This window comes from Cydia strobilella, chromosome Z, assembly GCF_947568885.1.
Source record: "Cydia strobilella chromosome Z, ilCydStro3.1, whole genome shotgun sequence".
Classification (NCBI taxonomy): domain Eukaryota; kingdom Metazoa; phylum Arthropoda; class Insecta; order Lepidoptera; family Tortricidae; genus Cydia; species Cydia strobilella.
In genome coordinates, this window is record NC_086068.1 from 23,467,384 (window position 1) to 23,480,434 (window position 13,051).

The 13,051-nt window shown below is 40.6% G+C and overlaps 1 protein-coding gene across 1 annotated transcript in view; it reads left to right on the plus strand.

The window, feature by feature from the left end:
* The first annotated feature begins 6,042 nt into the window (after nucleotides 1-6,042).
* The window catches only part of LOC134753714 (uncharacterized), a 242,851-nt gene continuing 235,842 nt past the window's right edge, over nucleotides 6,043-13,051 (plus strand). The window contains exon 1 of the mRNA XM_063689652.1: nucleotides 6,043-6,798. Coding sequence (XP_063545722.1) covers nucleotides 6,059-6,798 — 740 coding nt within the window. The 5' untranslated portion in view covers nucleotides 6,043-6,058. The remainder of the gene's footprint in view (nucleotides 6,799-13,051) is intronic.

The following is a 13,051-nucleotide window of genomic DNA, read 5'->3' on the forward strand; positions in this document are numbered from 1 at the left end:
CGCGGGGGCCGCGGGGGACGCGGGCGCTGCAGGGCTCGCGGGAGCCGAGGCGGACGCGGGGCCCGCGGGTACAGAACCTAACATTTCTGATTCTGGCACCGGTCGGTCCCTTTCCTCTCCCTCCACATTACTATCATCACACTCATAAAAGTCGTTGTCGGATGCAATATCTAGTGGTTCGTTTATCTCTTGATCAATATTTTCAATTGCGTCCGGCCTCGACAATAACATAGGTGAGCGCGGGGGTGAGGGTTGCAACGCCTGTGCCGTCGGCGCCGGAGCCGGAGCGGGCGAAAAGATAAAAGGCCGCGGGGAAAGTAAATTGGCAGGGATGGTAAATTGGTGAATTTAAATATTTTATCCCATTTACTGCACAAAAATGTCTAAATAAGTCACTATTTATTTTTGGGTCATTATCAGACACTATAGTTTTGGGTAGGCCGAATGTAGAAAATAGATATTTTAATTTTACAATTAACGATCTTGTCGAAACATCTTTACTCATGTGTAAACACTCCAACCATTTGCTGAATGCATCAACCACGACCAAGTACATCCTTTGCCCGACCTGCACGTAGTCAATATGAAGACGTTCCCAGCATGCACGCGCGCGAGGCCACGGGAGGGGCGAGCGGGGTGGGGCGGTCCGCAGTTTACTGCATACGGTGCAATTTTGCACAATGCGTTCTATATCGGAGTCCAAACCTGGCCACCAAAGCTTACCGCGCGCAATACTTTTAGTTTTTACGATTCCTAAGTGTCCCCTATGCAATTCCTCTAACACGCGTGCCCTATGGGCCGGAGGGACAACCTATTCGATGACCGCGTAAAATACAACCCTTTTCGATTTCTAAATCAGTTTTACATCTAAAATATGGTTGAATATTTTTACATTTAATTTTACGCGGCCACCCGTTTTTAATGTACTACATAACAATTTTCATTGTCTTGTCTAAGGCCGTTGCCGCCCGAATATCTTCAAACGATATTGGTAAGGTTTGCTCGTCTAAAAAGTTTAAATATGAACTACCTTCGTCAATATTTAACTCAGACGGATTTACTACTTTCGGCGGTGCCCTAGAGAAATAGTCAGCCACAACATTTTTTTCACTAGTAATGTAACTAATGACGTAGTTGTAGGCTGATAAGTAAATAGCGTACCGTTGCAAACGCGAGGCAGCCATAACGGATATGCCATTTTTCTTGCCAAATATGGCAAGTAGGGGTCGATGGTCAGTTTTAAGTACAAATGGTTCACTTCGTCCGTAAAGGTACTGGTGGAAATGTTTTACTCCGTATACTATGGCTGCGGCTTCCTTGTGGACCTGGCTGTAGTTTTTCTCGCTAGACGTAAGTGCCCGGGAGGCGAAAGCCAGGGGTCGCTCGTGACCTTCCGGGCCAAGCGATATCACGGCCCCCAGACCGGCGGGTCCAGCGTCAACACTCAAGACCAGTCGCGCTTCCGGATCAAAATGAGTTAGGACTCGGCCTAAGCCATCTCACGTTTAATCGCGATGAATGCCTTCTCCTGCTCGGGGCCCCATCTCCACACAGCGTCGACCTTAAGTAATTCGTGCAACGGATTAAGTACACTTGAGGCGCGCGGTATAAATTTCCGATAATAATTAATAAACCCTAAAACCGCTTAACATCCAAAACATTACATGGGCGCGGGGCATTAACTATTGCCTCAATCTTTTTGGGGTATAAATTTCCGATAATAATTAATAAACCCTAAAACCGCTTAACATCCAAAACATTACATGGGCGCGAGGCATTAACTATTGCCTCAATCTTTTTGGGGCAAGTTCGGAGGCCGTTTTTGTCAATAACGTAACCTAAATATGTGACGCTCGATTTAGAGAACTCGCACTTATCTTCTTGTAATTTTAAACCGGCGTCTTTAATTCGAAACAAAACTTCGCGCAACCTTTCCAAATGAGTCGCCTTATCCGGGCCTGTGATACACACATCATCCAGCCAGATGCTCACTCCGTCTATACCTACCAGCAGGGTCTCCATTGTTCTCTGAAATATAGCCGGCGCATTGGCCAGACCATATACGAGCCTGGTATATTGGAACAATCCTCGAGTGGTGCTAATGGTAGTGAGCTCGCGGGACTCGTCACTCAATACGAATTGGTTATACGCATTGCTCAAATCCAGCTTTGTATAACGTTCGCCGCCTCCTAATTTCGCAAATACTTCTTCTATACGCGGCATAGGATATTTGTCAATAACCAAGTCTTTGTTTAGCGTTACCGAATAATCGCCTGCAATTTTAATTTTCCCGTTCTCCTTCAAAACCGGGACAATTGGAGTCGCGTACTTGGAAAAGTTCACCGGTACTAATATACCTAAACCAACGAGACGTTCGAGTTCCTCATCAACTCTGTGCTTAAGGGCAAAAGCCCATCCTCGTCGCCAGTGAGGTATTTAGTAAAACAACCGTTCGGACCAATGACTGGTTTATTACTGAAGCATGCAGGTACAGCGTCAACAGTCAATACATATCACTTTGTCATATATTTTTTGTGCATATAGGTTTTAATTATAATGAATCAAATGTCATACCAGCTAAAAGCATATTTATCGATACTTATAATGGTTTAACGTATAACGTTTTGTAGCATAATATTAATAATTTTCAACCATAATGGTTTAAGGCATATTTAGTTATTGATAGCCGTATATAACTATATATACACCCTCCTTCATACCGTTTAAAACGTATTTGACCACGTTTATATATGAATACGAGTTTTTCATTATTTTTTGTTTAATAAAGCTACATAAATAAACAAGTTTGGGAACAAATCAAATTATTTATTATTTATTATTTTGTATCTAAATTTGTTTTAACTATGCACAATAAAGAATATATTATTATTATTATGTTCGTCCTTTACATAATCTCGGGACCATGGGGTCCCGGACATTTGGAAGGCGTGCGTGGGGCCGAAGCCAACACGCAGAGGCCCCTTGTAAAAAGACAATTTACTCTAAAAGGTGATGTGACACCAACCGACGATTATCCCTGTATGCACTATAGTAGTGCACCCAAAGACAAGCCCCGGTTAGTGCAGGACTATTGCAATGATAAGAAACAAAATAAACTAGGCTATTGTGTTGAGATGTTAGTGTACTGGCTACCGGGTCTATGGAAATACTATGGCACCTGTCCCAATCTATGTTTAAAAACACGAAAAAAAATGGACAGGTGGTGACTCGCCAACTCACAATATGGGTCCCCGAAAACGGCCGCTCGCACAGAGCGACAAGGGGACAACATCGCGTGAGTGGCTCAGGGTGTGGAGAGGTGTGCACCGCTTTCTACCCAGTGGCTGTAAACACTCACAGCCACTGTGCCAACTCGCGTCTTATGCATATTTCACTTCCACCCTGCGAGCATATAGCTCTGACACCCCAGCATATAGCTCTGACACCCCTTATTATTATTATTATTATTTGTATCTCCGTTACAAACTCTCGGGTTTTCAGGCCCGGTCATTTATAAGGCGTGCGTGGGGATATAGATCCAACACGTAGAGGCCGTTTGGAGAGTTTTGATGTCATGTAGAACGCCTGCTGGAACCCATTCACGGGTACATAAATAGATACCCGTAAACCGGTTTCAGCAGGCATTGGGAGCTATTATAGAAAAGTGGAAAGAGTCCTGGTCTATGGCTTAAATTTAGGTGGAATATAATACTGGGCTATTGCTAAGAGTTCCGGACACCTGCCATAACATTGTGCTATACAGTGCTATCGAGGCAGGCGGTGACTCGCCACTCGCAAGATGGGCACCTGATGCGCCATCGTAAAGACGGCCAGGCGCAACACCGGCGTGAGCGGCTCAGGGGTGTCGAGAGGTGTGCTGCGCTTTCTCCGAAGTTACTCGCGGCGTTATGCCCTTTAACACTTCCACCCCTGGAGCATATAGCTCTTACGACTCCCCTCTGGACGGCCAATGATGGCAAGCCAGAGCTGAGAGTCCTGCGGGTCCCCTTGGGGTCCACTCCGACCGACGAAGACACGCCAGAGACGGAGACCCTGACCGACTCTCTGGAGCACTCGGGTCCGTGGGGTCGTCACTCCCCAACAGCTCGCCACAAGCTGCCCTGCGGGCTTATTATTATTATTATTATTTTATTAAATATTTTGATTCCTGTTTTTTAAGTAGTCACACTACTATATATAAATTAAAAACTGTAATAGATGTCATATATTAAAGAAAAAGTGACGAAGCCCTCCAGTGGTGAAGGCCGGATTCGAACCGGCGTCTTTAGCTATCGCGGCTAACGCCATGAACCCCTAGGCCACCCCGCCACGGCGGTGCCCGTCCGAATTTCTCGACTATATGCCATCTTAGTAAGACTAGGCGTCTTTGACCAGCTCTAAGGGCAAGCAGTGCGCGCTTGCACCTCCTAAACGAGTTCCTTACGGATTTACGTTGTAGCGAGAGAGACTGGTGCTGCCATCTATGAACAAGTTTGGGAACAAATCAAATTATTTTATTAAATATTTTGATTTCTGTTTTTTAAGTAGTCACACTACTATATATAAATTAAAAACTGTAATAGATGTCATATATTAAAGAAAAAGTGACGAAGCCCTCCAGTGGTGAAGGCCGGATTCGAACCGGCGTCTTTAGCTATCGCGGCTAACGCCATGAACCCCTAGGTCACCCCGCCACGGCGGTGCCCGTCCGAATTTCTCGACTCTATGCCATCTTAGTAAGACTAGGCGACTTTGACCAGCTCTAAGGGCAAGCAGTGCGCGCTTGCACCTCCTAAACGAATTCCTTACGGATTTACGTTGTAGCGAGAGAGACTGGTGCTGCCATCTATGAACAAGTTTGGGAACAAATCAAATTATTTTATTAAATATTTTGATTTGTGTTTTTTAAGTAGTCACACTACTATATATGAATTAAAAACTGTAATAGATGTCATATATTAAAGAAAAAGTGACGAAGCCCTCCAGTGGTGAAGGCCGGATTCGAACCGGCGTCTTTAGCTATCGCGGCTAACGCCATGAACCCCTAGACCACCCCGCCACGGCGGTGCCCGTCCGAATTTCTCGACTATATGCCATCTTAGTAAGACTAGGCGTCTTTGACCAGCTCTAAGGGCAAGCAGTGCGCGCTTGCACCTCCTAAACGAATTCCTTACGGATTTACGTTGTAGCGAGAGAGACTGGTGCTGCCATCTATGAACAAGTTTGAACGTGACCTACTGGAGGGGGCTCCTCTCCTTCGAGCTCCTCTTTTATACGGTCTTTGTGTGGTTATGATTATGACTAAAGTAATATTGCTAGTTCATGGGTCAGTGTCCAATCAAAGAAGTTACGTCTTAACATCCGTAAAATCAAAACTAAGTTACGTTCAAAGGCCGATGACGCTGAGTTATAAGAACGAATTATTATACTGGGCAGAGTTAAGAGATGCACGTTGCGGCTACGTCAACAAACTGATCTCAGCTGGCAGTAAGGATAATATGTGTCGAAGTGTATGGCGCGTTATATCAATGGAAACATGCAATAACAAAAAACTGCTTGCACCGCAATTGACGTTCTCGTTAACAAATCAGCTGGTGACAGCACAGGTGCGCGTGTCGCCGACGCCGCCGCACGGCTAAACCGGTTTTATCTTGAAGCAAACGTAAACAATGCCACCCCATATAATCGCACCGCACTTGAATACCTTGATCAATACTTAAATATAATACCTCCTGACTATGATTTTATACCTTTCACACTCGATGAAATCTTACTAGTATGTAAAAGGACAAAGCGCAAAGAGTCAAAGGACATATATGACATGACGACTCGTATTATAGATAGTTTGCCCCCGAGTGTAATCTCATTGCTTTTACTACTATTTAATAGATGTGTTATCGCGGGAGTCTACCCTGATGCCCTGAAACAAATAAAAGTTCACCCCATTTATAAGGGTAAAGGTGACATGCGCTCACCTAAGTGTTAAAGGCCCATATCGCTAATTCCAGTAGTGTCGAAACTTTTTGAAGGTCTGCTATGTAATAGAATAATAAAACATATGACATGTAACCAACTATTGAACCGCCAACAGTACGCCTACCAGCCCGGGCGCTCGACGGTTGACGCCGCGCGCGACGTGGTGGCGCGCGTTCTCCAGCACCTCAAAGACGGGCGACAAGTTGCAGCCGTATTCTGCGACTTGTCGCGTGCCTTCGAGATGATTAATCACGCCCTTCTCCTAGACAAGTTGTCACGCTACGGATTTACTGGCAGTTTCTATAATACTATAGCCTCGTTCTTGAAAAATCGTAGACAATGCACGTGTGTCCTCAATGCGAGGTCGGAAATAGAACCTATAGGCAGTAGCTCCGTTCCCCAGGGCTCCTCAACGGGCAATAACCTGTTTTTAGTGTTAATGAACGACATCACATCTGCCTGCGATGATCCGGAGTACGTAATGTTCGCCGACGACACGTGCATCATTATTAACGCTGACAACATTGATCAATTAAAATCCACGTTATCCATGATAATGCTTAAAATGTCGAGATGGTTTTCCGCTAACGGGATGTTACTCAACGTTGACAAGACTAACATAATACACTTTAAACTAAAAAATAATAATGATAACGCTCAACTCGACATATCAATAAATAACGTTATAGTCCCACAGGTCAAGGAGACTAAGTACCTCGGGTTTATTATCGACTCAGGGCTGACCTGGACTCCCAACATAGACCAATTATGTAATAAACTGGCCTCGGCGTGCTTTGCTCTGTCTAGGCTTGCCCCGACGTTGTCTACTGACAATCTCAAAAAAGCATATTTTGGATATTTTCACTCTATCCTCATACAAGGAGTTGATCTATGGGCCACATCCGCTGATCGAGAATATCGAGATAGACCATTTAAACTACAAAAGCGAGCATTACGAATCATTGCTAGAAAAACGGCCGATCACCCGGCTAGGGACCTGTTTAGACACCACAAAATCTTGACGCTGCCCAGTGTATACATACTGACCGCTTGCCTATACGTTAGAGCAAATACGCACAACTACTCAGCTTACGGTGTTAGAAGCGATAGGCGTCGCGCGCTAAATCTACTCGCGCCCCCGCGGCGACGGTTGGCCAAGGCCCGAGCATCTCTCAGCGTCTTTGGGCCCAAAATATACAATAAAATTCCAATAGACATAAGAAATGCAGGCAATTTTCAAAAATAAATTAAAGGCGTTACTAATTAAATGTGCTTGTTACGATATAAATGAATTTGAAAACCTAAGTGATAATTTGCAGTATTAAGTAGTGGATATTTGTTGCATGCATCTTTTGTTTGTAATTTAATCGAATCGAATTTAATTTAATTATTAATTTATAACATTATTCTATGATTATTAACTTGAACCAATAACTGACATCTTGAAATTGTATTTAATTATATCTATCGTACATTTAAGTCTAATCTTAAAGCACTTGGAAATATGACGTGTAAAAAAATTTATTATTTTTACCAATAAATAATCTGAATCTGAATCTGAATTTGCTTCATGGGTTCCTCACAACCACACATATTTATTATTCATGCTTTGTAACATTTATGAAAAAACATATTATAACCACTAAATATATAACTTTTTTATGTCTATATTAATACTATGCACTGCAAAAACCATTATTGATCAAGCAGATGACTAAAATTTTATGCGAATAAAATTAACTACTATAAAAATTATGACATCTCCTTTATGACAAAACCCAGTCATGCTCAGGAATAATTCAGACTAAAGATTTTTATGACTTACACTTTTATGCATAAAGCGTTATGACACTTATGACAATTAAAAATATGTCAAAAGTTGTTATGCGACCATAGGGAGTCCCGTGAAAATGTTATGAAATATTTTTTTTTTTTTTTTTTTTTTTTTATGTGATGTTCAGCAAACGAGCAGACGAGCCGCCTGATGGGAAGCAGTCATCGTCGCCCATGGACGTAAGCACATCACAGGAGCCACTTAAGCATTAGCCGACCCTTGAGAACCCTAAATACCCGCTTCTTGAAGAATCCCATGTCGTAGCACAAAGGAAATACCTCAGGAGGCAACTCATTCCACATTCTGCACGTTCTGGGAAGAAACGAGCGGGATGCCCGCTTATTCATGGTGTGCCATGTGTCTAAGAAGTGAGGATGAGCTTTGCTCCTTTGGCGGGAGGTGCGGTGATAGAAACGAGACGATGGCACCAGATCAAAAAGTTCTTCGGAACATTCCCCATTGTACAGACGGTAGAACATGCAAAGAGAGCCAACGTCTCTCCGAAGACTAAGAGGTTCTAAGCCGTCAGTAAGTTCGGAATTGCCGACAATATGATGTTATATATTTGTAATTTACTCACAAAGCCCTTTTATTTGTATGTTTAAAAGAAAAAAGTCAAACACTCTTTATGACGTCACAATTACTATCCCCACCATTTTCGCGCGTCATCTCATGTATTTGTATTTAGGACATAATACTGAATTGCATTGATACCATATTTACCCATATCCGAGATGACTTGAACGGATAGTAACCTAAAACCTGATTTCCCACTCTACTATTAAGTCGCCTACAAATTTGTCTGACGTATCGTGTCGTGTGAATTAAATGTATAAAACCGATTGCCGTTCTGATGCGTCACGATATAACACAATACGACAGACAAATGTGAATCCAGCTTTAAATAATTATTTGTTAGTGAACTTACCCAAGGCATTGCTGGTTTGCTGGATTTTGGACCCGGGTATGTCCTTAAACTGCGTCCGGACCCGGATATGTCCTTAAACTACGTCCACAAGAGAGGTATGGGCACTGTGAATGACATCTCGCTTTGTGTGGTAGGGCACAGGACAGCGGATGTCATTCCAGATCTAGAGCAGAGCCCAACTGGGGAAGTACCTCCACCTTACAGAAAACCGCAGCCAAATAACACTAGACCCTACTCATAGTGTTGTGTTCCTGCAGGTAAGTAAGGTTGCCAGAGCTCGAGGGAGAGGAGTGTTAGGATCGGCAACGCGCGTGTAATATCTTCGGTGTTGCAGGCGTCCATAGGCTACGGTAACTGCTTACCATCAGGCGGGCCGTATGCTTGATTGCCACCGACGTGGTATAAAAAAAAAAAAAAAAAAATTTTGTTTTCCATAAGTAGGGCGAGCACATGGCGCTCGCTCGGCGGCACGGCAGCGTCAACTCTTCAAGCGTGTGCTCCTTGCTTCCGTGGCGTCCGGGTCCGGGTTAAAGTAGAAACAAGTCAAACAAGGCGCACTCTACTTAGTTTGCTTTTAAATAAGGTCAACGTCTGTATAAGTGTATAACGTTCAGATTTGATAAGAAGCTGCTGATGAAATGAAAGTCTTTATTCTTAACTTGACATGTATATTTATTTTATACCACAATAAAAAAACATACTATGCTCCTATTTCTTAACATATACAATAAAAAGAATTGTAGTTACAAGATAAAATTAAACAATTTTTACAAACAAAACGTAATAAGTACTTAGCAATCTTTAAGCTACAAAATGATTACAAGCAAAGTTCGTATGTCAGATAAAATTATCATTTTATAATAATTTCATCATAATATACAAAGTCCTATTAAGTACATCCCTAAAGCTTACAAAATCAACACAGAAATATAGCTATTTGGCACAACTTTACTTTCACATAGTTATGTTTTAGTGAGTCTTAATCGCTTTCTGGGAAAGTAAAATGTTTAATAACATTAGTTGAACAGATGTCGCGCACGAAGGGTTCCGTACCATTACGGAAAAAAAAACAGCAAAAAAATCACGTTTGTTGTATGGGAGCCCCATTTAAATATTTATATTATTCTGTTTTTAGTATTTGTTGTTATAGCGGCAACAGAAATACATCATCTGTGAAAATTTCAGCTGTCTAGCTATCACGGTTCATGAGATACAGCCTGGTGACAGACAGACGGACAGACGGACAGCGGAGTCTTAGTAATAGGGTCTCGTTTTTACCCTTTGGGTACGGAACCCTAAAAAAGCATTTATTGTATCTACACATACCTATAATGTCTGCAGAAGAAGAGTGCAACATTGAGCCATAGTAGGTACTTACTCACTGTACTCTAGCAAAACAAACGCAACGGTTCGTAACCTAACCCAACCTACCCTTCGAAGCTGCAGTATCTTATTAAAGGAACGTTGCGGATTTTAGAGTTTAGGTCTTACAATTTGAGAACAGTGTGTTGTTTTTGTCGATATACTCGTAGTGCGGCAAATTTCAACATAAAAAATTTAAACATGTGTTAGAAATAATATTATAATAATAACCCTATCATTCTAGGTATTTAAGACTCTACCGATAAGAGCTAATTTGGAATTAGTACTCATTTCATCTATGATCCTTTACCCGTGGCAGAATAGTTATTTGTGCAACAAGAGAGGAAAGTTGGTTTTTCTTGCGAGTGTTTATTTCTCGGGACTCATAAACACGAGATGTAAAATAACTTTGCTCTCGTGTTGCACACATAATTTTTCACCTCAGTAGTGAGAACATATTAAAGGTTAAAATGTATTTCGAATTACACAGAATAAACAGAAAAAAAAGTATTATAATATGTACGATACGATAAGATACGATACGATACGATACGATACGATACGATACGAGACCGGACCGGACCGTACCGTACCGTACCATACCATAAAAAAAATGTAATAAAAGTATGAAGTTCATGGCCTTCACTAAATTAAAAAGCTACATTGTTTCACTCCCTGGAGTGAGGAAAGTGCGACTTTCCTCACTCCAGAGAGTGACGAAAGTAGGCTTGTTCGAGCTGCTGAGGTGAAAATATATTAGTACTTTTCTCTCATTTGTTATGTAACTACATTTATCGATCGTTATAGCTGGCTGAAAAGTCGGGGCGAAGATAGGTTTATAAACATTAGCTGATAGAAGGTAGCGCACACAAAACCGACTGGGGAGCTTTAGTAGCATCTGTAACAGACGCAAACACTAGTAATAATAATTTATGGCTAATAATAAATCTAGCAATACTTATTAATCGTCGTAATTTACAAAAGATGTAAGTATACATATATTATATAAATAAATTACCGAACGGTGCCAATATGCCCCCGAAGTCTTATTTCTTCGTTTGCTTTCATTTATATAATTTCATTGACATTCGGTGTCAGCTCTTTGCGGTTTAATCTGTAGCTGAGGATTACCTATTTTTGTTGTGAATTATCTTTACGGCTAGAATATTAATCTGATAACATATTCACTATATGCATCAAGTCAAAACATATCCCGACGTATGTGAAATACTAAGAGCTAAAGTACAACTCTGAAAAGTGTTCAGTCACCTCATTGATAGTTATAAGAAGTCGGAGTATGTGTATGCATCTAATTATCCACGTTTAAGGCCTCATTCGCAATATCCGTTAGGAAATATAGACCTGATAAAGAAGGAACTCTTTCTTAAAAACTTGTAACCTTTACGTGTGTGCAAATCAAAATAGGCAAGGCGGTGCGAATCGAGTCTGGACACGCCATTCCATTCATTCTTTAAAAAACAAATAGCTGAAGTTGTAAAGTAATGAAACAGCGTAATTTTGGAACAAATGAAAACATATTATATATAACATGGTAGAATCTTTGTTTACTCGGCGCTGAATACATTTTCACGTTAAGAAAAAGTTACCAATGGGTACTTCGTTTAGAATGACGTAACTGAATTCGTAAAAAAAAACAGAATATTATTATATATTTATACGTACAATTCCTTTGTATACTTAGTATAATTCCTTTGTATATTTAGACAAGAGTTTGTGTTTTCGTGTAACTATAAGGTAACAAATATAGTGGTGTGGCAAATATAGAGTCAGCCATGCATGACTTCAAAACGCAACTATGGAGAAAGTATCTTAATTTTGCCTGATTTTGATTTTGATATTCCTCCTTGAAACAATAAGGTCTTGTCAAAAAATTATTTATCATGTAGCAATTTCGCTCACCGTTATGCACGGCTCCGAACCTAATATGATTGAAATAGGCTCTATTGAGCCATACCTGACTTATGATCCGAGTAGGTGTCATCAGTATCCATTATCAAGCAAGTCATAAACGCGTGCATGTGTAAATTAAGTTATGTGTGCTCAAACATTTGTGCAGAGGTAGAATATAATAACATTTATTATTTTATTTTATTACGTAGCAACACAAAAATGACAAGCATTTTTATTTCTAGTTACTTAGTGTTACTATTATATCCAAAAATGTAGATCAGGGTACCCCATCTTGTTTTCATTAACACCTTCTATCCGATCCGATATAAGCCATGCTCGGTGCTCGTGTGGTTGAGGTCTGATCTAAGCTATATTTTATAAAGCACATATATGTCGAGTCTAAAAATAAGGATATTTGAATTCATACTTTTTATTTTATAACTATATCACGTAAATTTTTCATAATGAATTTGACATCAATTCATAATATGCTGTATGTGGCACATAATCTATACTAATATTTATGACGGTTATAGTATGTTATAGTAGTGACTGTGACCAAATTTTGTGGAAGACTTCCTCCAGGACTTGACACTTATCGCGCGGTAGGCACACAAGCATTACCAATGTAATGGAATTGCGATTGTAAGCATAATTACAAGGTTCACGAAAACATTATACATAACGAACAATCGTACACCGATGAGCAGAAATATAAAACTGGATTTTTACCATCTTATCACAGTGTTATTGTATAAAATATGCGTATGTCTACAGTCTACAGCCATCAAAAATATTAATAAGTTACGTCTCACGTTATAATCCTTTTGGAAGTAGGTAACAGTACAAAATCAGTCACATTCATAAAATTATACATCAGTATTAAAATGTATGCGACAATTATTTCGGTGTCCTAGAAAATAATTTCAATTAAAAATAACATTTTCGAATAAACTTGTGCATGAAACTGGTCTTCTGATTGCAATTAATTTATATATTTCATCATGTATACCTACATATAAAGATGCATGGATATTCAA